At 38.1% G+C, this 27,005-nt stretch overlaps 1 protein-coding gene across 2 annotated transcripts in view; it reads right to left on the bottom strand.

The window, feature by feature from the left end:
• pdxka (pyridoxal (pyridoxine, vitamin B6) kinase a) overlaps positions 1-27,005 on the bottom strand; it is a 134,722-nt gene that overhangs the window by 69,093 nt on the left and 38,624 nt on the right. For both annotated transcript variants that reach the window (XM_088607346.1, XM_088607338.1), the window contains exon 6: positions 20,011-20,045. In XM_088607346.1, the coding sequence (XP_088463472.1) occupies positions 20,011-20,045 (35 nt within the window). The remainder of the gene's footprint in view (positions 1-20,010; positions 20,046-27,005) is intronic.

Raw genomic sequence — 27,005 nt, 5'->3', positions numbered from 1 at the left:
TTTGAGGATCTTTTGGTCTACTTCACTTTGTCAGGCAGATCTTATTTAAGTGATTTCTTGATTGAGAACAGGTGTGGCAGTAAACAGGCCTGGGTGTGGCTAGAGAAATTGAACTCAGCTTTCCAAAGATGTGATAAACCACAGTTGATTTATGTTTTAACAGGGGGGGCAATCACACAGGCCCATGTACGTTTGGATTTTTTTTTCCCTTAATAATAAAAACTTCATTTAAAAACTGCATTTTGTGTTTACTTCTATTATCTTTGTCTAATCTTTCAATTTGTTTGATGATCTGAAACATTTCAGTGTGACAAACATGCAAAAAAATCAGGAAGGGGGCAAACACTTTTTCACACCACTGTACCTGTGAAACCAGTTTAATTAGTCACAGCCAGCACTCCCGCAGAGAGTGATGAAAAACACATGAAAGACTTTGGTGCTTTAAACGTTTAGGGAGAAATGGAGTATTGGTGTGTGACTTGCAGAGTTAAAAGCTGCCTTTATTTTCTTTCTTTCCGTCACCACCTGTCAGCGAGCTCTCCTGCGCCCCGACCAGAGAGAGACACATGACGAGCCCTTCTAATAAAGCACCTTGAATTGAATTGAATTGAGAGAGAGGGGGGGGAGGGCAAAAGAGAGAGACTGCTACCACTGCCAGAGGGGAGAAATAGAGAGAGGTGCACTTCCTACTGCACTGTAACAGATACTCTGGGATTAGAGATACAATCTTCCCTAAACTCAGAAATCTAGTCCCAGAGTTCCCACACCTGCCAGAATCACAACGGGTCCCAATCCTACTGGGAGAGGGAGGAGGGTACTTATTTGAACTGGCGGCCCAGTATGTGATCTCCTGTCACAGCCTGAGGAACAGTGAGCCTGTCTCCCAATAATGCTCCTTCTGTCTACATTATATGTAAATATTCTATAATATGTAATTCTTGTAAATGTCTGTAATATGTCTGTAGATTTTATATTAATGTTATTTTTGTTTTGTTTCATGTGAATTTCATTATTTTATTTGCTTTGGCAACACTGAATGTACCCATCGGTCATGATAATAAAGCACCTTGAATTAAATTGAGAGGGGAGGGGGGGCGAATGAGTGAGAGACAGAGAAACACCCAGGGGTGCAGAACCAGGGAAGTCTTTACATATTAAAACTATTTCCCAAATTGAATATGTGCTTTTGTATATTTATTGTCAATCAATTGTCCATAATATTGCTATTCTATTTTTTCAAAAAATGTTTGTTAAAAAAAAAGTCGGCTGGCTGGATTTGAACACACAAACTGTAGGTTACTAATCGAGCACGTAGACCAGCAGGCTACTGGGAAGGTCACATGATCAGAGGTGAAACAGCCCTACACATACAGAATCAACAGACATTGTACAGCATGTATTACTGTGTTGCAGTACACAAATATAATTATATCTTTATTCATTTCTTTAGATACGCGATTCCATATTATATTAGCAGAAAAGCTTAAAACTACCACTTTTTTACACACTATTTCACATGTTAGTTAAAGACTTCGATGCTTAAAATGTTTAGGGAGAAATTGAATACTGGTGTGTATTTTTTCTTTAAAGTACCGAGACCAGCCATATACTGTATGTTTATGTTCCAAAATTAATATAGTTTATGGCCTTCACACGCGTTACAGTACGCTCCTATTCTTTTTATGCTCAGCTACTAAGATTTCCCTTCAATGGTACAGTAAAGACATTTAAATCTTTCTACGACCGACCAACGCACCACAAGTGCCACTGTCGGTCAACCAATCACATACTGCAGTATTTTGCTTCATTGCGTGTCACGATGCGCGAGGACGTAGCTAATTACCCACGGTATGTGTCTGTGCTGCGTACTTTGAATGGCTGCATCTGTAGTTCTATTTCAGTGATCATTTTAATACCACTTTGTTATTCTCGATTATAATTATAATATATACGATTTCGTTTTAAGGCTTGTTGTAAAGACTTGTGTTATGAATAAAGTATTTTGAATTAAACTGGGTTGTGCTCCCACTGTTGACAGTATTCAGGTTTGCTCATAATTATAAAAATAATAAAGTCAATATTGTTACAGCTTTAGGAGACTGAGAAGTATCTCTTTGATTTTAGATAAAGGTTGCACTTGGAAGATTAAACACTTCCAACTTCAAAACAGTTTCAAAATGTTTGCTGATGTCTGGGGGGTTCCCTTGAGCCGAAACAATTGTAAAGTTTACCTTAGTATACTTATGTAAATTTTGGATTAATGATTGTCAAGGAGCAATACAGACAAACACAATATAAGATCACATTAAGAGCAAGAAGAAAAAGAAAGGGGGAGGTAAGAAACAAGGAGAAGCAAGGAGAAGAGAGTGAAGTCCGCAGGAGTTGGCACTTGAAGCTTGAGCCAGGCGAGAGCCCCTACTTCATGATCATCCAAGCCAAACCTGACTGGAGCGAAGTATTTGAACCTTGTTAGAGAGAGCATGCTATTCTGTATTTCTAGGGAAATTGGGTTTCCTGGGTAAAAGATACCTCGGTTAGAAATGTCTTTCCTGCTTCGGGTGCATTTTTATGGATAGCGACATTTTTTTGTGGCATCCGGGCTGTAGAGAGAGATGTAACTGCAGGTTGCATTGTATTTAGTTAGGAGGCAGCTCATCTCTTGTGTGGCCTCTGTAGGCACATTAAGAGTTTAATGCTTAGTAGCAGTCTGGGATTTTTGGGTGACCAGAATGTTAGCCTCTGAAACGCCTTGTTTGTAAATACATGTTTTGTGGTGTGTAGTGTAGTTTGGGTTTTATCATTGTAATAAATATTTGTTTAACCAAGTATGCTTCGATTATTACTCCTCCAACAAAGCTGTTCCAGAGAACAAAGAACTCATGTGCCTGCAATTATACCAACCACTTGGGTATATTGCTAGAAATCACTTACAAGTTGAATAATTACTTCACTTATTGACTTAGCCACTCGGTCAGTTCCTGACTTTCACCATTTTTGTAATCCTATTTGTAACAGTAAAGTGTAATAATATTTACTATTTTATTTCTAAATAAAGAATCTGTTTGTTAGAAGAAAAACGTGTGCCCTAAATGGAAATAGAACCCAGACATCTGATATCCAAGAAGCAAGTACCAAACCCACTGCACCACCGCACAGCTCAGAAACCTAACTAAAACGGGCAGGACAAAATGTAAGTAAACACAAGTGAATGAGTCAAAGAAATTAATGCAGATGTTTACAAAGAAAGTGGAACACAGTTATTGTTATTAGTTTCTTTAGTTATACAATTCCATATTATATTCCTTATTAAGCAGATTCTAAAAAGTACACATCTTTTTATGAAATAACGACATATATTAATAGAATATTGAAAAGTATTGAAATAGAGTATTGAAAAGGTGTGCTAGACAGCTGTGTGGCATTTTTTCAATTATTTTCCAAGTGTAACTAAAGGACAAAAGGTTCCTAAAGTGTGGAAAGAATCAGTTGGTTTCCCAGTAGCTAAAGTCAAATCTCCCAGTTCACTCAATGATTACAGACCAGTAGCCCTCACCTCTCTGGTTCTTAGCCAGAGTGGAAGATGCTACAGCATTCTTTCTCAATCTTGCCCTGCAACACCTTGAGGGAAACAAGGCCCATTTTAGACTGCTGATCGTGGATTCTTCCTCTGCATTTAACTGCATCCAACCTCACCTACAGGCAACTAAGCTATTGTCAAACTTTGGTCTTGATCTCAATCTCTGTCAGCTGGGTTACTGATTTCCCAACAGACAGAACCCAGAGGGTGAGAGTCAACAATGTATTATCCATCAAAAAGCATTTCTCTACTGGGTCTCCCCAAGGATGTGTATTGTCTCCCTTACTCTTTGTCCTATTCACTAATGATTGCAAGAGCTATGCCACTTAAGACACATAATCAAATTTGCTGATGACTCTGTCATTGCTAAAGAACAAGTAATAGGTTTATTCTATGCTGAAAAGAGAAGAAAGAAGTTTCACCCATGGAGCCATACAGAGGGTTGTGAGGTCCATGCAGAAAATAATTGGGACCGAGTTACACTCCATTGACCGGCTATAACTCGACAGTTACCAAAACCAGGTTCAAGCTATACTTCGGGACCCAATTCACTCTGGCCATGATCTGTTTTCACCCTTGGGTTCTGGTAGGAGGTATCGCAGTATCAGAACACTGACCAATAGATTCAAAAAGAGTTTATTCCCTCAAGCAGTCCATATCATAAACAGCACAAATTAGCACCTGCACTTTAAGGTACTGCACTGTTTGCATTATGTCCTGTCGTGGCTGTAGTATAACGTCTATTGTCTAAATTTATTGTCGATTTCTGTTTGTCATTTGTGCCTATTTTTTTTCTCTACTGTTAGCGGGTAAAGATAAGCGAGTAAGCATTCCAATGCACAGAATATTACTGGGACAGAGCTACACTCCATTGACCGTCTATATCTCGACAGCTGCCAAAACTGGGTTCGAGCTATACCACGCCTGAAGAAGGCCCCACGGCCGAAATGTTGTGTTTTCTTTCTTTCTTTTCAGCATGGAATTAACCTATTACTTGTTGCTTTGCAGCCCATGCATGCTGATGCAGCTACTCACCTGAACTATTCCAATACACTTGTTGTATCTTGAGAGAAAGAGCTTTGCCTTGCTTTGCTTAGGGCGGAGCGGTGGCACTGTGGCTAAGGATCTGTGGCCGTGGCTGGAAGGTTGCTGGTTCAAATCCCGTGGCCGGCAAAGAAATCCTACTCCCTTGGGCTCCTGAGCAAGGCCCTTAACCCCTCCTGCTCCAGGGGCCTGTACAATGGCTGACCCTAACCCCTAACCCCAATCTTCTCTCCCTGTCTGTGTGTCTGTCTCATGGAGAGCAAGCTGGGGTATGTGAAAAGATTAATTCCTAATGCAAGAAATTGTATACAGATGCAGCCATTCAAAATGCGCGGGCGATACCGCATTATTTTGCGGTACGCTGTACGCAGTCTACCGCAAGCTACCGGTAAATACCGCGAGTTACCGTAAATTCTCCTATAATACGACAAGCAAAATAATAGTATCCGGAATTTCCGCAAGGTGGAGCTAATAACGCTCAACCTCTCATGTTTGAGCTGTGGCCATCAGTCTTTAATGAAGATATTACTAATAGTATTAATAATGAATTACCTTGGACAAGCTGTAAGTGTAAACTCAAAGTATTGCCCTGGTCAACATTCTTTTTTTCATTGACCATCTTTGTAAAAGTAACACCACAGCATTTCGCAATCACGCATTTGTTTCCAATCATGCAAAGTACAGTAATTTTTGAGAATTGATTCACCATGCCTTTCACATGCTCATAAAAGAGATTGATTTAGGAACATAAACATATTACCGTATGAAAACTGTACTGTATACAGTATGTATATGTATATTTAATGTCTTAAATGTGCCCGTTTAAGTATTGAATATTCATATCTAATTTTACCACTGAAGGGAAATCTTAGTAGCTGAGCATAAAAAGAATAGGAGCATACTGCAACGCGTGTGAAGGCCTTAAACGATATTAATTTTGGAACATAAACATACAGTATATGGCTGGTCTCGGTACTTTAAAGAAAACATACACGAAACATGGTTTCATTATGACCAGAATCGGTCTTGAGATATTTTTAACTTGATTTACAGTATTTGAGAGGTATGTCTAAACACCGATACTACAGTGCTTAAGTACTGCTCACGTATATGTTTCTAGGTTTATATTATGCATTTCATACGGTCAAATTACTTTTGAGCAACTAATAAGAAGCGCGAAACGGTATGCGTTTTAGTTTCGTTTTGTGCTGGGACCCGTGGATTGATTAGAGATATCAAGTACATACAAGTCATTTTTTAAATGTTGTAGTTCGTCTTGAAAAAATGTAACGAGTACATCATCTATCAACAATTACACAGGTTATGTTTCCATATTGCTGATTTTGGTTACGTAATATTATTTTCTAGATTTCACGTTGTGAATATATGATTTGGGCAAACAGAGCCGCAAAGAAGTACATTATGGGTTGTTGTTTTTTTTTTTGCAGTTTTATCTAGAACAAGTGATGCTTAAACCTTTGTCTGATTCTTGTGAAACTATCCACACGACAGTTACAGTACCTAGGAGTTGACTTCAGTGATGTCACTGATGGGATGTTTCTAAAAATCCATCCTCTGTAAAACGTCTTCTCTAGTTGTCCTGCATATGTATTCGCTAATGAAGCTGTGTGTTCTGAGCCTGGATCTCTACATTTCTGCATGAACCAGCTTAGAGGGCTAAAGACAGCTTGTGTTTAAATTGAGTGTAAGGCAATTTATGCTTCTAAAGTCATGGTCAGCATTTATTATTGTTCTGTGCTGTAAACTTGTTCTGTGCCTCGTCACAATATTTTATAGCGTTTTTATAGCGTTATCAAATCCGGTGGCGCTGTGTGTTAGTTTCCTGACTCCCATGTCACATGGTCTGTGATTGAAACCTGTGAAACCGGTTTAATTCGTCACAGCCAGCACTCCAGCAGAGAGGGGGTTGTACTCGTAAAGTAGAAGCAGGTGAGATTTCCAGCGAAAGACACCTCCCCCTTCTTCAGGTGTGAGGGTCTTCTGCTCAGAATGAAACGCTAAAATGTAATGTAGAATCTGAATGGGTTCAATTATGATTTGGGCTTGATTAAGGTCACTGCCTTTCATCTAAAACCCTACTTGAATCCTTCTAAACTAAAAATCAGTGTTAGTGAGTTCTAAATAAAGAGGTATCCAGGTAACAGTGAAACGGGCGGACAGTCTGGGGAGATCGCCCGTTTTCCATGTAAATAGTTCCCTGGTTCCGCACCCCTTGGTGTTTCTCTCGCTCTCTCTCGGGTCACCTGATCATTAGCTCGAAAGATTTCAGTGCTTTGTGTATATTCTAATGGTAGTGGGGGCAGGGTGTGTGGGAACAGGTTTGGTTGAAATTGCATTGGAGATCTATGTTCTTCACACCTGAAACATTTTCTCTGAAAGCATTTTCTTCGCAGTTTAACCGATCTTGTTACAGCATGTTACAGTTTACTATTATTAACCATATTAATTTTAAGTGCTTAATGTAAAATCTTGTAAAAATATATTTTCATTGTTCAAATATACATTAAGTCTGACTATCATATAATGAGTTAAATACCAAACTAAAGAAAAAATAGGGTTAAATATAATTCAAAATATTTTGCTAACAATGTTAACTGTTTATGAATAATAAAATGTATTAACTAAGGAGTAGGATGGCACAGTTGTTAGTATGTTTTTTGTTTTGTTTCTTTTTCATAAATACAACAGTAGTACCTGATGTCTCAGTGGCTTTCAAAATTAAATTATGCATGCAAACCTGTGAACTAGAAAGATAACTAAGATATCCATCCATTTATAATGGTGGTGAAGTGGTTAGCATTGCTATCTTGCAGCACTGGGGTCCTAGGTTCAATTCCTGCCATCTTGTGTGTGTGGGGTTTACATGTTCTCTCTGGGTTACATGGTTTTTCTCCATATGTGTGATATGACTCCCTCTCGCACTCCAAAACATACTGGTAAGTTAATTGGTTTATGGGAAAACTGGCCCTGGTGTGTGTGTGTTTGTGTCTGTCTGTCCTGTGATGGACTGGCGCTATGTCCAGGGTGTATTCTGCCTTGTGTCCGTTGCTTACTGGGATAGGCTCCAAATCCTCTGTACTGGATAAAGAGATTAGAAATGGAAGTAAAGGCACTGTGTGGATGGAACTATACACAGTGTTAGAAACCTACTATGAAATGGCAGCATCTCACTGAGAATAAAACATTTTATAGTGCTGGCTTAAGGAAACAGCCTTTCCACCTCTCTTGCACATCAGTATCCATACCTAGTTATTTAAACAAATTGCCTCTAATTATAAACATCTTAATATGCTGGCTCTGTGGATCCGCATCAGCTATGTTTGCCCATTCCTTCAATTCATGTGCATCCAACACACAGTTCAATGCAGCAACTACACATAATCTAAAATACAATCCTTATTTCAGTATCTATGTAAACATATAGTCTGTTAACTTCATCATCTTCATCAAAAGTATGCCTAACCCCATTAGGAAGTGTTCTTGTTATAAGTATATTCCTCAGCTTTCCCCAAACTATCTTCTTCTTGCCAACATCTCTAGTCTTTTATCCTGCAATAACTCAGCCAACACTTAAATCTCCAAAAGCTGCTTGTGTTAATTTCTTTAAATCACAAATATCATGTGTAAATACTGGCCATGTAATACTCTGCATTGTGGAATAATAGTTTATTTTAAAGGGAACTAGAGAAACTAAGAACTAGAGAAATCAAGAAAGGCTTTTTTTCTAGAATTAATAAATGCACATCCTGTTCACTGGGGAAATTAAATCCACACTGAGCAATCTTCAATATGTTCAGAATATGACAGCAAGAATCCTATCAGGGATGCATTACACCTGTTTTCAAGTCCTTGCACTGGTTACCTATCAGATTTCGAGTCAACTTCAAAATCCTTATCCTCCTTATATACTGTCCTACAACTGTTATTATTGATCACCGAATTATTGTACTTGACATGACTTCATTCAGCCTTTCCTGAACGTCTATGACAGGCAGAGAGAGTGCTGTTTCTGATGCGATCTTTTGCAGCTGACATTTCAATGTTTTAAACGAACAAGAAATTAGATTGCTCATAAATCACGTATTCTATATAAACACAGCGTAATTGCCCTCCGAAAATCCTCTTGTTCTTGTTCGTTTTAGAGACCTTGATCGAAACTGATTTTAGAAAGGATTTATTTTCTCTGTATTTCCTACATTGCTTTGTCGAGATTTTAACTTTATATCTAACTTTATATCTAGGCTCAGATTTCAACTATAAATCGTACAGTAATTAATAGTAATTAATTAAATACTGATGTTTTGCGCCCTCTTACCACAAAAATATATGTTTTGTAGTTGGGATTAACTTTATTTCGTACGCGTAGCTACTCCGATTCGGACACCGAACAGTTAAAGATGGCAGCAAATCAGACACCCAGAGAGGGGGGGGGGGGGCGTCTTCTCGCCTCCATAACTAAAATGCCAAATAGGAGTGGCTTAAGCGACATACACAGTCGTGTAACTGACAGTTTGAGGTAGCCTATCGTGTAAATTTCGCTTTGTTGCTGATAGGTTAAGCTTTCGAAACTCTGCCCCAAAGTCATGTGACTGCTTTTTCGCCCTGTTTCGTTGGTTAAACGCAATGATCACAAGCACCACCATGGTAACTGGGATGTGTAGTTTTTAATTCCGTTTGAATTATAACTGTACGTACTGTCTTCATATTTGGCCAGGGCTTTAAAGAGAAGGCGCGCCAAAAAATGTCGGTGCCGTCGTCTCCGCTTTAAAGGTACCCCCGTGCTGGAAGAATTTGACCTCAGAACGTTTGCCCAGCGTAGTTATAGTGGACATAAAAACAAGAGTTCACTGGCATTATATCCTAGAAGACACAGACCGGCGCCAGACCGGTAAATGCTTGATGAACTAGGGATTGGACAGTTTCCAAGTGCTCGTACAATCGATGGAAATGTTCAAATAAATGTGCAAAAGAAATAAACAAAATAATCATTTATTTCTTTATCATATTGGCTAGCTAATGTCCTCTCTTTGCTAGTTAGTGGCTGTGTTTCTGCGTTGGGTAGCAACGGGTGACTGTTCTCAGGCGGAAGATGTAAACAATAATTAAATGTGATAAAGTATAGTTTGGATGTTTATACATTCATGTTAATCGTATTCTTGATTTATTTCAATAAGTGTTCATGTTTCATTTGCTAACTTAGAGCATATTGTGCAATGAAGAATAAAATAGCTGCATGACAAGTGACTTCCTTCTCTCAGTGGAAATTAAAAGGTAGCCTGATTATAAGACAGTAAGAAAGGTTCCAATCAGGAGGAGACAATTCTTTCCATTTTTTTTGTTTGATTGCTGGTAGCAAACTGATCTGAGGATCTACTCCAGCTCTTTCTCTTTTTATCATACAGTAAATTTTATTTTCTTGCTTTCTGAAACACAATATAACAAAAAATAACCTCACAAACTCAAAGAAAAAATCCTTGCTCCCCCCCCTCCCCTTGGCAGTACTTCCTCCCATGCTTTTAACTAAGGGCATCTAAAATACTGTCAAACAGCTACAATGGTATCTCTGTACAAGGCTTTGACTGTGTCAATCACAGCACCTACCGTTCCCTTACCAGCAACAACATGGATTCTAACACTCAGACATTAAAAAAAGTCAGGCCAAGAGAGAAAATACCGAGCTTTACAACATGCGGTACCAGTAACATTTTACCCACAGTAGACTCACCAACCAGATGTGTTTCAGTTTCTGTGATAAGCCTAGATTAATCATATCCTCTCCTCTAGTAGGAGCACCAAGTGTAAACATGTAACGTCCCTATTAAAAATAATGGCAAAACAGAAGTTCACTCTTTCTAGAACATACCTTCCTATGGACACTCCTAAAATGTATAAAATAGTGTCCACAGCATCTCATAATAGAGGCAAATGGGGAACTACAAACTCATTTCATACAATGCTATCCATGAGGGGTTAAATACACCCTGAGAGAAATTAATTTCTGGATAATTCAACGGCTGTGATTTCTGGAAAATGTATTATCCCAAATATTTTCAAAAGAAATTGAATCATTTCAATGAATCTGTGCCATTCAAGTACCTGCTCCAGACAGTAACCACTGCTAAGGGTTTATATGAAGCTTGCATTAAAAGACTTTAAAAAAATGTCATGTTCCCATAAAAAAGTCATGCCTTGGAGTATAGACCCCCAAAGGAATGCCATAGACTCAAACTGCAAAATAAACACATACAGAAAGAAAGTATTTGTATTGTAATTGCAAATCCTGGTACTGTATGAGTGATTGGTATGACTTTCCTCATTACAAATCTCTTATTAGAATTTAAATTTCTCTGTAACTCCAGGTCAGAACAGAGAAAATGTAACTGCCTTAAGGAGTTTACGATTATGAAAAATAGAAGGATAAGCATGATACGTATGTCTTCTGTCATTTTCTAAGTCATGTTACTGAGCACCAAATCTTACTGAGAATATGAATCCATTTAAGGTTTATACCATTAAAGTAACGGTTTATTCCATGCTGAAAATGTTTGTACCAGACTTTTTTGAGGCCTGTTTAATTGTGTCTGAAGTCTGATGTTGTAAATTTTATTGTTAAAAAGATCCATGAAAATGTCACTACTAAAGTAAGCTGGTACTGTTGGTATTGTAAGTGGCAAGTAGAGCTCATATTTTAGATTTTGTATAGTTGCTAGCGTTGAACTGTGTGTTGGATGCACATGAATTGAAGGAATGGGCAAACATAGCTGATGCGGATCCACAGAGCCAGCATATTAAGATGTTTATAATTAGAGGCAATTTGTTTAAATAACTAGGTATGGATACTGATGTGCAAGAGAGGTGGAAAGGCTGTTTCCTTAAGCCAGCACTATAAAATGTTTTATTCTCAGTGAGATGCTGCCATTTCATAGTAGGTTTCTAACACTGTGTATAGTTCCATCCACACAGTGCCTTTACTTCCATCCATTTCTAATCTCTTTATCCAGTACAGAGGATTTGGAGCCTATCCCAGTAAGCGACGGACACAAGGCAGAATACACCATGGACATAGCGCCAGTCCATCACAGGACAGACAGACACAAACACACACACACCAGGGCCAGTTTAAATCTAACCTCAGAACCTTTCTTTTCAGAAGACTTAGTGTCTGTATCTGCTTCATTTTCTAATTTTGGTAGCACCTCTAACTGCTTGTCTTTCTTATATGCATTTACTTTGTAATCTGTGGTCCTTTTATCTGTTTTTACATCTACTGTATTGCTTTGAGATGCCACCTTTAATGGTGATATATCAAATAAAGTTTTTTTATTATTGTTATAGGGAAACATGATCAGATTTTCCCTGGTTCAGAAAAAAAGATTTAAAGTATACTAGTTTGTCACTCTTCTCATTCCCTTTGCTAAATGACTTTTCATACTAATCTGATCAATCTAACCGCCAGTTTCTGTGCTTTCTCTATCCTGCTAGATTTGCAATTATTCTGAAAATTTTCATCTTGAAATAACTCATTTCTAAATACCTTTTTCACTGTTAACATCTTGCAGCAACTCTGCGACAAAATATACACTCTGACAGTTCATCCTGCTACCAACATTAAATAAAACAAATCTTAAGATTTCTATATTTATGTCTTTATTTAGTGGTTTCATTAGTGACAAAGGCTAAACTTTCTTGGGAAAATGTCTTTTATGTGTTGCGGAAAAAACTGACTTGCTTTAACAAAATATGTTTACAAATCCTTTCACCTGGCATTTTCGTAGTTAGAAATTATGGAACGCTCTGTTAAAAGCAAGGGAGTTTTTATGTCCGTTGCAGTTCTTTTGCAACATGAATATAATTATATTGTTATTCATTTCTTGAGATACGCGATTCCATATTATATTCCCTTTTAATCAAATTCTAAAAGTATGCTTGTTAACTCCGGTATCGCGTTAGTTAAAGACTTCGATGCTTAAAATGTTTAGGGAGAAATGGAATACTGGTGTGTATGTTTTCTTTAAAGTACCGAGACCAGCCATATACTGTATGTTTAAGTTCCAAAATTAATATCGTTTATGGACTTCACACGCGTTGCAGTATGCTCCTATTCTTTTTATGCTCAGGCACTAAGATCTCCCTTCTGCTTTGTGTAAGGATGGTATCAAAAGTAATCTTAAATGGTGAGAAAGCTGTGCTCAATGTATTTAAGGGACTTAAAAGTAAAAGGAGATGCTTCATATTGCTTGACTAATTTTAAAAACTAAGTTATAAATGCAGACGCTCCCTCGGTGCGCTGCTCTGGTGCGCCGGCTCTTACACAGTGCCTGTCTGCCGTAAGCGTTACAATATACATACCCAACACTACTTGTACCCATCTGTCATGCAAATAAAACACCTTGAATTGAATTGAATTGAGGGGAGAGGGGGGGAATACTAAAGCCAATACTGGCTCAATACCCTCAATGGGCTTTGACGTGCTAATGCGTTGGTTTAACAGTCCGGGTGTGGCAGGCTTCCAATGTCAACTCGACTCGATTGGAAGACAATGAACGTATTTTGTGATATTTAGAAATATAAATTTGTTTGGTGCGAGTGAGGTTTTATTTAATCTCTGACCAAGGGAAACGTTTCATTTTTTCAAAGAAATGTTTGTTAAAAAATAAAGTTCCATGGGATTCAATCACAGACCATGTGACATGGGAGTCAGGAAACTAACACACAGCGCCACCGGATTTAATAACGCAATAAAAACGCTATAAAATAATGTGACTAGGCACAGAAAAAGTTTACAGCACAGTACAATAATAAATGCTGACCATGACTTTAGAAGCATAAATTACCTTACACTCAATTTAAACACAAGCTGTCTTTCTGTATGAACCTCTAAGCTGGTTCATACAGAAAATGTAGAAATGCATTAGCCTGATTATGATTAAAAAACACATAATTAAACACGCGTTTGCGATTTACATCAGAACACGATTTAAATCAATATAAATGTTTATATTGTAACGCATACTGTCCAGCCTCCATTTCTCTATAAAAATTTACTCTGTTGCACACACACACACAATAGAAGCAGGAACCGCTGTCAGAAGGGAAGATATGTTCAAAATATCGCAAATATCGATCATGTTGCGATATTTTGAAATATAAAAGTCAATTGATTGTCCATAATATCGCTATTCTATTTTTTCGAAGAAATGTTTGTTAAAAGAAAAGTCCAGCACCAGCTGGATTCGAACACACAACCTGCCAGTTGGTAGTCACGCACCTAGACCAGTAGGCTACAAGACAGCTCGCATGAACAGGCAGGCGAAACAGCCCTACACAGCCCTGTCGCAGTACACGGATATAATCATACCGTTATTAAATTCTTTAGATACGCGATTCCATATTATTTTCCCTTTTAATCAAATTCTAAAAGTATGCTTGTTGACTCCGGTATCACGTTAGTTAAAGACTTCGAAGCTTAAAATGTTTAGGGAGAAATGGAATACTGGTGTGTATTTTTTTCTTTAAAGTACCAAGACCAGCTATATACTGTATGTTTATGTTCCAAAATTAATATCGTTTATGGCCTTCACACGCGTTACAGTATGCTCCTATTCTTTTTATGCTCAGCTACAAAGATTTCCCTTCAGTGGTAAAATTCAATATCTACAACGGGCACAGTAAAGACGTTTACAGTAAGTCTTTCTACGACAGACCAACGGACCACGAGTGCCCCTGTCGGTCAACCAATCACGCACCGCGGTACCCCGCGTCATCTTACGTCATGATACGCGACACCGCAGCCAATTACCTGCGGTACGTGTCTGTACCGCTCACTTTGAAAGGCTGCATCTGTATGGCCAATAAAGTGATCTGATCTGAGCGCACCAGTCACCAATCCGACTCAGCAACAGGTTCTCTGCTTTACACAGCACGTCTGTCAATGCAGATAAGGTGCTCATAATTGGTAACTCGACAATCAGGAATGTTAGAATTCCTACCATCACAAAGCAGCAGTCTCTGTAAAATGCCTCCCTGGGGCCAGAGCTTCTGACATTAAAGCGAAAATAGACAAGTTTTACAGCGATAAAGTCACCACCTTGGTTGCTCACGCTGGAACTAATGATATATAGTACCAACAATCTGAGATGTTAAAGAGCAACTTCATTTCTATGTGCAAAAGAGTACAAAGAAAATGTCGTAATTTAATTGTAATAAACTTAATATAGTCAGAAGGAGCACGTAAAAACTTTTCCAAAGTAACCACAGTATGTAACCGAATAAAAGACTTTGATGTTTAAAATTATTAGGAAGAAAGTGGAATACTGGTGTGTATTTTTTATTTAAACTACCAATACCAGTCATATACAGTTTACATAATATGTTTATGTTCTTTAATTAATATCGTTTATGAGCATGTGAAAGGAATGGTGAATCGGAAATTCTCAAAACTTATTTTGTATGATTGGAAACAAATACATGATGGAATCAACGAAATGTTGTGGTATTACTTTTTGTCAATGAAAAAACAAAAGTATTTTCAGGTTACAACAGTTAAACTGATGCAGATGATTACAAAGAAAGTGGACAATGGTAATCCTTTGAGCTTACAGCCTGACAAAGGTCATTCATTATTAATACTATTAGTAATACCTTCCATAAAGACTTTGATACAAAAATAAATTCTGCATAATTAAAACATTAATGATGAAGGTGGTTGTGTACTGTTGTCCAACTGAGCAATCTTGCTTTTATAAAATATACTGACTTTTTAATGTTTAATGATTAACATTCTGTAATACATAGTTAAAAATAATTAAAAGTCTAAAGAGTATACAACTTAAATTCTTAATTGGAAAAAGATTGTCCCTCAGCAGTGAGCGGGATTCAAAATCGGCCATTTTCTGGCAACAGCTGAAGTGCTCTACATGGGATGTTAAGCTTTATTAGCTCTACCTGGCGGTTTTACAAGGTGATTCCAGATACTATTATCATAACTACGGTATGACATGTTGTGACGCGCCACGCCTACCCCGTTTTACTGCAGCGTACTCCGTGCATTTTGAATGGCTGCATCTGTACATTTTGTTTACACCTAACGACAACTCGTCTATTATCACTTTAGTCAATTGCATTAATGAAGTAAAGACTTGGATGTGTGAAAACTTTTTGTTACTCAACTCTGATAAAACTGAGGTTCTGTTATGTAGCGGCAATGCTTGTTAATAAGACAGAATTAAGCGTTGGTATGCTGTCCTAAATGAGGCCCCATCTCACCCTCCATCTCTGTTGTGCAGCCACAGAGAAAGAATTCATGCAGGCTGATTTAAGATGTTTTCTTTCGATAAGGGACAGCTCCCAGACGGGGATGCACTTAGGTAAGCCTGGCTATCATGATCAATGGTCATCCATTGGCGCCTATCAGTCTAGGGAGTGCCGAATGGACATCTGGACTGCATTCCTAAGTGTCAAGAGTAAGTGACTTATATCTCACCTTGACCAACCAATCAGGGACTGGCAGGGCGTGGTAATACCACGTGGGTCTCCAATGCCCGCCAAACTCTCAACCAATCAGCACACATCTGTGTCTTGGTCAAAAAGGGAGCGCAAGCTCAGATCGGGGCTCTCCTTGGCCATTTTCACGCATCCTCAGAGACAATCACGTGACAACTGCTGTTGTCTGCAAAGGGACTTGGACTTTGTTCTAAGCGCGAGGCCGAGGATCCCGTACGTACTCAGAATTCTACCAACGTGAATGCTCCGCTTGATCAACGGCAGCCTATAGTTGGACCCTCATCGACAACCTGAATAGCTTATTCAGAAGCAGCGCTGGACCGGGAACGAACCAGCTTCTTCCCAGGCAAAAGAGTGACTTGTGAAGACTCGCGGTCACACTCTGTGCATAAAGACTTTTTACTAGCCAGCCGGACTGCTGGTAGATCCCCTCGGAGCAACGACTGCCCTGCGCGCCACAGTCAGATTCCTCCGCCTGTCCTACTCAGAGCTGCACCTTGACTGGTTGGCCGGTAGCCAGAGGACACCGGGACATTGCCCATTGGACAACCGCTGGAACAGAGGCTGCAACAGAGCCTGTCAGCTGGTTTGGTGTTCGTGCCGGGAAATTCCAAATCCATACACAGTGGATAAGTAAACCCCATGTTCTACAGTGCGTCTCGAGAATTCAATTGTACCTCAGCACAAGTTGTTATCAATTTAATTCATGAGTAATGTATTTACTTCCGAGTTTAGAGTAACAGTGGGTAATAACACTGATTAGCGATTTGGTAACCGAACGATATATATTGAAATATATTCTCTGTTGTGTATCTCTTTGTGTTTGCATCTCTTCGAGATTATATACCTTGTATATTGATAACCCTCACAGTAAGGTCTGCCGCTCGTATCCAGGCAGACTAGTATATGTTTGGTGCACAATTTATATTAATAAATGTATCTCGTGTATTGAACCCGTGCGTGTGCGTTGTTAGTTGTTCTGATGATTGATTTTCTAAAAGCCCCAACCTCGTGATTACTGCTACAATTAATAATTGTCTCAGTAAACCCATCAAACCTCTACAGTTGTTTGGAGGCAACAATACCGATAGGACTACTATAACTTCAGGACTTAACTCAGAGGATTTAAAAATTTGCCTCAAAGACTCAGCATGTAACCTAGGCATCATATTAGACAACAAGGCTCTCATTTAACTCTCATTACATGAAGCTAACAGGTATCACTGACTCGGAATACATTATACTAATATTTGGTTTAAAGCTGATAAACATAAACAAACTAAGGACATACAGTGGATTTCAATAAGTCTACACCATTATTGAAATTTCAATGTAAATTTTTTTACATTTTTGATGTAAAGGCTGAAATCAAAACAAATCATGTCAGACCTTTTTTCACCTTTAATAACATCTTATAACCAACAATATTTAAGTGAAAAACAAATGGATAATTTTTAGAAAAAATAATTTAACTTATACTTCATGGAAGCACCTTTTGCTTTGATTACAGCAGTAAGTCTGTTTGGACAGGTCTTTATCAATTTAGCACACCTGGATTTTGCAATTTTATCCCACTCTTCTTTGAAGAATAGTTCAAGCTCAGTCAAATTGCGAGGGGATATCCTGTGCACAGCCGTCTTTAGGTCAGTCCACAGATTTTCTATAGGATTGAGGTCCGGGCTCTCACTGGGCCATTCCAAGACATTGATCTTCCTTTTTTCTCATACCTTTGTCAAGTTTGCTGTGTTGTCGTGTTGACAGGTGAAATTCTCCTTTAACTTCAACTTTCTGGAAGAGGACAGCAGGTTTTGGTCCAAAATATCTTGATATTTGGAGCTATTAATTTTCCCCTCTATCCTGACCAGAGCCCCTGTCCCCACTGAAGAGAAGCAGCCCCATATCATTATGCTGCCACCACTGTTCTTGACAGTAGGTACTGCGTTCTTTGGGTGTTCAGCTGTGTTTTGGCTTTGCGCCAAACATGGTTTTGGGAGATTGAATGTGTCTTTTTGCATGTTTGTACATGTTGTTTATTTCCTCTTGTAGCACCAGGTCTTCAGTTAATCAATACGATTAAACTTGTATTAGCAATAACCGTTAGTACCTGTCGGAATTTCCAATCCAATTTCCAAGCATGGTTACAAGACTGAACCAGCACAAGGCCAAACCCAAAGCAAAATATAGCCAGCAGCCATATCACTCTGCAACTCACAACTGGCAACCCACTGAAGCTAAGCAGGTGCGAGCCTGGTCAGTACCTGGATGGGAGACCTCCTGGGAAAAACTAAGGTGTTAGTGGGGCCAGCAGGGGGCGCTCACCCTGCAGTCCATGTGGATCCTTATGCCCCGGCTTAGTGACGGGGACACCATACTGTAAAACGGGTGCCGTTCTTTGGATGAGACGTAAAACTGAGGTCCTGACTCTCTGTGATCATTAAAAATCCGGTGTAACCCAGCCGTCCTGGCCAAATTTCCCATTGGCCCTTACCAATCATGGCCTCCTAATAATCCCCATCTATGAATTGGTTTCATTACTATGCTCTCCTCCCCACTGATAGCTGATGTGTGGTGAGCGTTTTGCCTCACTATGGCTGCTGTCGCATCATCCAGGTGGTGGTGGAGGGGAGTCCCCATTACCTGTAAAGTGCTTTGAGTGGAGGGTCCAGAAAAGCGCTATATAAGTGTAAGCAACTATTAATTAAAAGGATAGCTTTCTGAGCACCACCAACAGCCCTGAGCAAACAAATGATGAGAAGCCCATGGCAAGACAGAAGAATTAAAAAAAACATCTTTATGGAGTATAAAATTCAGCATCCCGAGACTAGCTATCTAGCTATATTTTACATGGCTCAGTATCTTTCATCCTGGCACGCTGAGTCATACTCTCATTGGGCATGAGTCACTGGAAACATGCTGCATTTTTTTTTTAAAGGAATGCTATTTACTTGTTATCAGGAAATAAAATTACAATATCTTTATTGCTTGCAAGTAAATCCTCTACCACTCAGTACCATGAGAAGCTCATGGCTTCAGAGTGCGGAAGTGTGCGGGACTGTGCGGAAAAACAACAGTGAACTACAAAGGCAGTAAGATAGGCAGCTAATGGTATACATTAGGTATTGGTATACAGAGCTTCATTATCATACATGGATCTTTTCTTCATTCTGGCTGACATTATTTTTCAGTAAAGGGAAGACTTAAAAACAAAACTGACAAACTGGCAACTTATTTAAAAACATCAACTGACAACACTGTACGTAACAGATCTCACATTGAAATGAGAAAAATGGGCTACGCGGTCCATCTATCCATTTTCTATCCACGTCATTCAATTCAGGGTCATGGAGGAGCTTGAGCCTTAGTAAGCAATGGTTACACGGCTAGTACACCCTTGATAGGACACTAGCCATTGCACGGCAAGGCTACATGTTGACTCTCACAAATAACTCCACATCATCTCAAACACCAGAGTACAAATACCCAGACATGCTACAGTATGTGTGTTGATAAGCTACAAGCAACTATTAACCAAAAGAACAAGATGGGTGAAATAGTTTTATGCTGAAGTAGTTCAGGTGGGTAGCTGCGTCTGCATGTGTAAGCTGCAAAGGAAGAAGTAATAGGTTTATTCCATGCTGAAAAGAGAAGAAAGGAAACAACGTTTTGGCTGTGGCGCCTTCTTCGGGTGCCTTCTTCACACCCAAAGAAGGCTCCACAGCCGAAATGTTATGTTTCCTTTCTTCTCTAATAAACCTATTACTTGTTCCTTTGCAGTTTTATGCTGTGATCTTATCTCACTGTTAGGTGATGTGAATACATACAGTAATTTACGCAACAAGAAACACAAGATCAAAAGATGTCCTTACCATAGATCCATGGTCACCCAGCACTGGATCACAAACTGAAAGACCAAAGCAAAACTAAAATCACATTCTTTCCATGACAAAGAAAATATTATTTGAAACACACAACATGCATTAAACAACAATCCCACACTTGTCAAACATTAATAAATACAATTTAGGCAATATTTAATACAATCAATGTGTAAAACAGCAAATAACCACTGAAGTTAAAGGGTACAGGCAGTTCAGAATCTATGTGGGTTAACCAGGAAAATAAAAATTCTAAGGTCTCAACAATGAAGTGTCACTATAGACCACCTGCAGCAGACATCGACAAAAGTAGCTTACTTTAAGATGAAGGTACATTATGCAGCAAAGCTGCTGTTATATTATAAGGGGATTTCATCTTTCCACATACTGTATATACTGTGATAGTGTGATGGGGAACACAGAAGATGGAATTGATATGGCTGATAATATGTGATAGAGCCTCTAAGAAATTAAATGCGTGTAAATAATTTAGGGTTTAAAAATTTAGAATGAGTTAGAGCTTATAGGCAACTGGAAACAGATGGATAAAAATTTAATAAAAGAGATGGTCATAGTTTAACATTTTAATTTAAAGGCTCAAATCTTATTTCATATAACAAGTTCAAGTAAAAGAAAATATGGTCTAAGTAATTTAATGGAGATATTAAAAATGGTAGAAAGAAAACAATCTACAGAGTGAAAGGTCCCAAGATTCAAAGAAAGAGAAAGAGTATACATATTTCAAGAACAGCTAAAAAGAGTTATTAGAATTATAAGTCTGAAGAGCAGAGAGAAAATAATATTTCAATATTTCAGTACTACAAAAACAGTTAATAATAGGGAATTAATAGTAGAAGAGGATAAAGGACTATTGAATAGCCTAAATAAATGCTTTGCATAGGAAAATATCAATAATATGCCCCATGTGACAAAATGAGCTCCATTAGTATTCAGTAATTTAAATAAAAGTGACAACGGGGTTCTACAGGTTCTAGGGCAACTAAGAAACAATCACCAGGTCCTGATGTGAGTTTTTATCATACTCAAGGAAATTAGGGATTTTTTTTACAGACCCCTAGTTAGAAAATCTCACCTCTCGCTAAGAAATGGGAGCATTACCAAAGGATTAGATATTGCAAATGTAATACCATAAAAGTAAAACAACACAGAATCAGGAACCTCTGAAATGACCAGCCTTACTTTACTGTCATAGCTAACATTTCAGAAGTAATACCTAGAGCTCAATTAGAGGAATACTAATACAACTGCATTTTACAATAAAGCAAAAAATGATTTAGAACAGTTTAATTTGCTAGAATGGTTTGAGCAAGTAAAAACAATAGACAAAACTACATACAACATGATATACAGTCTTTAGATTTTCAGATAAGATCTCTCATAAAAGGCTGATTCTTAAATTTAATTCATAAAAAATCCAAAGTAATATAAAGATCCAGCCAGCTTTTTAAAAATATTCTGTTGTACTTCTTTGTAAAATGGCCAGGTGAATGCTTAATGAGGTGTGCGGAAGCATTAGGGCTGTTGCCAGAAAATGCCTGGTTTCGAATCACAGACAATGCTGAGCCCATTGGGACAATCTTTTTCCAATTATAGAACTTAAGTTGTACACTGTTTAGACTTTTATTAATTTTATATTGTATATTACAGTACACCAAGTATCACATTATTTTAAAAACAGAAAGTAGGTAGGGCTATTTTATTAAACAAAATTACTCAGTTGAATATATAAAAAAATAGTTTACTATAGCTTGTTGTGAGCACATTGTGCTTCTTTTGATTAGGAAAAAAAAGTGTTTCCCCCTCATTGCAGTGTAGTCTAACAGTATGACTTAACAATATGTAAGACATATGTAATATGTTAGACAAACTATTCCATAAATAAATAAAAATATGTAGTCAATTTGTTGTAAAACCACTAACATCAATACAGCATATACATGTATTTTCAATGTAAAAACGCTAAGACTGAACCTGTGAGTAACCCCAACAACCACATCAATGGTACAACATACAGTATATGTATAACAATTGCAGTATTAGGTGGTAACAGTAGAACCCCAACTATATTCACCATTGTACTAACAGTTACAACAGATACAAATCTTAAAATACATCTGAAACCTTTTAATACTGCTTGCAAATTTTGCTTCAAGAATTTAAAATTTGTCTGCCTGTCTGTATTGTAGTTTATTTCAATGAGCAGAAAGCTACCTGCAAGCGGCTGCGTCAGCAGATTAGTTTGTGTTAATATGTGAATGTGTTCAGGAATAAACTATGAAAACTCAATAGTTCCAACACCTACTGTGATATCCAATCTACTTCTTTGACAGTCTTGTTTTAGGAAATATTTTAGACATATATGCTCGCATATTAAACTCAAAGGATTCTGAATGATTTGACTATTTGTTTGAATTTGATTTATTATAGAACCACTAACAATGACACAGGAGGTGCTGCAGTTCATAGCCTCTCATTCATTTACAAATGTGCTGAACTCTGCGACTGCAATCCTTTTGACTGAATGCAACACCTTTATTTATCTTCTTGGGGGGAGGGGGTTAGGGCTGAAGTTATTGTCTGCCTTCCAACAATTTAACATCCGATACGCCCCCAGTACCAATGGGTTTAAGAGATCTTGAATGTTAAGTGAGTATTTAGTATACTGTGATATAAAAAAATAATAAAAATATCAATAAAGTATACATATGATTTTTAATTAGAATGCTTTTATTTAAGATTTTAAGTATAGAAATATATTAGACATAGTGACTTTAAAGCCCACACCCAGTTTCCCTTCCCCGTACTGCAAGGATGCACTGGCAATCTCTCCAGTGCTACATCAGAAAAGTTAAGATTGTAGCGGCAATGCTTGTTAATAAGACAGAATTAAGTGTTGCTGTGCTTTCCCAAATGAGGCCCCATCTCTCTCTTCATCTCTGTGGTGCAGCCACAGAGAAGCTATTCATGCAGGCTGATTTAAAGATGCTTTCTTTTGATAAAGGACAGCTCCCAAATGGGGATGCACTTAGCATGATCAATAGTCATCCATTGGCGCCTATCTGTCTTGGGAGTGCCAGATGGACATCTGGACTGCATTCCTAAGTGTCAGGAGTAAGTGACTCATATCTCACCTTGATCAACCAATCAGGGACTGGTAGGGCCGAGTAACCCACGTGGGACTCTGATGCCCATGGAACTTTCAGCCAATCAACGAGCTGAAGTTCCTCCAGGTCAAAACAGGCAACACAGAGAGCCTGTAGCAGAGATTCAGTGGAGAATTCTGTGGACTTTTCTAAAGGGAATTCAAAGGAGAATTCCAGGGCAGGAGGGCCCAGGAGCAGAAGGCTCCGAAGGGCAGGACATTCTCGCAGCGCGCCTCCTGACCATCCTTAGACTCAGCCCGGACAACCACGGAACGGCCAGTGTGTCCGAGTGACAGAACTTTCCTTTGTTCTAAGAGTCGAGAGCGGAGGTTGCCAGAGAATAACCAGAGGATCCACCCGAGGTTAGCACCAGCAGCAAGCCTCATGAACAGGTCAGAACTGTGGACAGCTGAATCACTATTCAGAACTAGCGCTTCACCAGGAACTAACCGGTCCTCTTCCTGACCTGCTGGGACCCACAGTCATCTTTTCTCCTGTGCACAAACTTTGCTAGTTAAAGCCAACACTAACTAGCCGGTCAGTGAGCACCTGCAGCGCACCGTCGCAAACCGCACAGCACAGCCTGGCACCTAGCCAGAGAGTGCGGATTGGACAGCAACAAGCCTGCAACTGTTTCTTTGTGCCCGCAGGAGATCTGAATCCCCAGAGATTGGATAAGTATTCAACTTCAATGCATTACAGCTCGAGAATTCAATTGTTATCCCAACCAGTTGATATCAATTTAATTCCTAAGAGTTATGTACTTGTTTTGAGTATCTAATGTAGAAGTTATAACCAAGTTCATTTACGAAACGGTCTAAGTTTTCGGGAAAGGGAGTTAGAGGGCAGGGTCAGCGTCCCACAGCGTAGTGCCCATAGAGCGTTAGTTTTAATAACAATGTATTACAGTGATCTTTATCTTGCAAGTATGTTTTTTTATGCATTTGTAATTGCTATTCTTGCAAATCCACTTTGTATTGTTATTCAGTTTGTATCTGTTTGTTGTATGTTGCTCCCCATTTTCACCTTGTTGTAACTATACAGGGGATTTTACATATTTGGGGGCTGGTCCGGGATCTTTGATCCGGTCTGTGGAGCCAGTATTTCTTCCCCTAGTGAGCGTATGCACCTGGGCTTGTATATGTTTTTAGTAGTCCTTTATATCACTGTGTAGGGGTAATGGGTGGTTTGTCCATCATGACATACGGCTTAGAGGATTTTACTCTGTCCAACTTTGGAGCAATTCAAGAAATGTCACAAGGTAGATATTTTATTGATAGTGGGCTTCTTTAGCCCTTGGTTTACCAGAGAATATCAGAGATTCATCTTCTCTAAGCTTGTTCAAATCTAGACTCTTAAACATCATTTATTTAAAAAGACCATAACTCTTAATTCTTGTGACTTCAGTGTGATACTGCAAGGCATAGAGATGGGGGAAAAGTTTCACAATTTAAAGAGAGGTTGAACCCAATACTCACATAAGATGCATAATTGTAAAGGATTTTGTTTTTGTGTTTGTGTTATTCTGCTTTATATGGTCAGGTGTCGCATTCATAGCTTTTGATTAATAATTTTTGGGTAATGAACTCGCCTACACCACAACCTATGTGTAATTGCACATAAACTAAAAAATAAAAAAACTGAGGTTTTTAATAATCCAAGCAGGTACTAGATGTTGTTTAAATAAAAGCTGTGAACATTTTCACAAATCGCTATCTTTTAAATGCCTGTGGTTAAGATATGTGTTAAGATATACAAACATAACAAAATTAAATGTAGTGTACATATTTCTATTATTTTATTTTAGAGACCTTGTTAGAAATAAAACATGTAACCTAGCTGGGAATTGAACAAGGGACCTTTTGGGTAATAGGCACCCACTTTACCACTGTACCAAAGCATCACTTGGTAACACAGCTATAACAGCTTTACATTGGTGATGGTGGAGGGGAGTCCCCATTACCTGTAAAGCGCTTTGTGGAGTATCCAGAAAAGCGCTATAAAAGTGTAAGCAATTTTTATTATATCATAATTTTTATTAACAGACATGTTAAAATATTTTCAAAATAACCAAGTGAATTAGACAAAGAAAATGATGCAGATGTTTATGAAGAAAGTGGACTACACTACTAATACCAGGTATATAAATGTACTACATTAAGATCTATAAATTAATATTAATAACTGTAACTAGGAACTATTTTTATTATTTTTTCAGCTACCAGAATTTCTTTAGTTCTCCGATTCCGTATTAATATTCCCCATTAAGTGGATTTAAAAAGTACTACAACTTTTCCAAAATAAACACAGTAAGTGACTGAGTTAAAGACTTTGATGTAGAAAATGTTTATGAAGAAAGTGGAATACTGTTATGTATTTTTTTAGCTACCACTAATCCATATTAATTGTTCATATTATGTGAATTTAAAGATAATATACAGTAGGGAAACACATTAAATGACGTAATTGCTTCACTAACATCTAACACAAGTGCCACATAGCGATTGTCTTTAGCCAGTGAATCACATAACAGAAAAGGCAGCATTAGAGGTCCCGTGTTTCAAATAAATGATGTGTGTTCTGAATGGCTGCATCTGTAGCACATGGATTGAAAACTGGTTAGCAAACAGGAGTTATAACTGGGTAAACTAACTACAATTGCAGATGATACTAAAATAGGTAGAGTGGCAAACAGAAATAGCAGTAACGGAGTAATGGATTGGCAGACACATGATAAATTAAATTTAACATTCATAAGTGCAAAATTATCTACACTGTTTGTAGGCACACACAATATACACATTACATGGGTGATCTGGAGCAGCAGGAAGCTACACACGAAAGAGATATTGGTGTTTGCGGGCAGATTACTTCATGTCCTCATCAGGACAACAAAGGGCAGCAATAAAAAACGAACAGAATGCTTGGGTATAAAGCAAAAAGCATGGAGTGTAAATCCAGTTAATTTATGCTCAAGACTTAAAATGCACTATTGAGATCTCACTAGTGAAAGAACGACAGAAATTATTATTCCTTTCAGGGGATTGTCACATACAGACGGTTAAGGGAGATACATTTCTTTAGTCTAGAACAATGAAGACTTATAGAAAATTTGATTTGATTATATAAGATTATAAGGAATATGGACAGGAAAAAAAGGGGAACTTTTTTTATACAGTAGAACAGAAGAGGGTGTTATGGTTTAATCACATTAAAAACAGTACTTTTCACCTGGAAACTTCTTCCAATTAATCCATTCATAGCATACCCCTGGCACAGTTCTAATTATATTAAATTTATTTTAATTTAACTTATAATAGCTCTGTCGAGGGACAGATTGTAATTTGCAAAACAATTGAATGCTTTAAGTTAATTTTTTTGATGATAAAAATGATAAAACACATCATAGCTGTTTAAAGTGTATTACAGTTTGCTTACATAGTGATTTGATGTTCCAGTGTTTTCCAAACCTTTTTTTATTTTAAGTAAGCACATCATTCATTTTTATACCTCCCAATTTGGAAATGCCAATTACTACCTATACCAATACAGGGAATCAGAAGACTGGACTCTTTTCTCTGATGCAGTCATCCACCTGATATACTTCACATTGCTCAACAGGACAGCAAACACGGAATGCTGGCATGGATGTACCTCTTACAATCTTTCAAGAACCCACCATGACTCCAGAATGGCCAGCCTTAGTTGACACAAGTCCAGCCAACCACTGCTGACATTCAGCCAATTGTGCCTCACTGCTTAGGCAATATACAGTGGCTTTAACAGTTTATTTTATTAATTTATATCAAGAAAAAAACATAT

This window comes from Lepisosteus platostomus, chromosome 2 (genome assembly GCF_059453375.1).
Source record: "Lepisosteus platostomus isolate fLepPlt1 chromosome 2, fLepPlt1.hap1, whole genome shotgun sequence".
Lineage (NCBI taxonomy): Eukaryota > Metazoa > Chordata > Actinopteri > Semionotiformes > Lepisosteidae > Lepisosteus > Lepisosteus platostomus.
The sequence above is the reverse complement of the archived record's forward strand: the minus strand, read 5'-3'. Positions and strand labels throughout refer to the sequence as shown.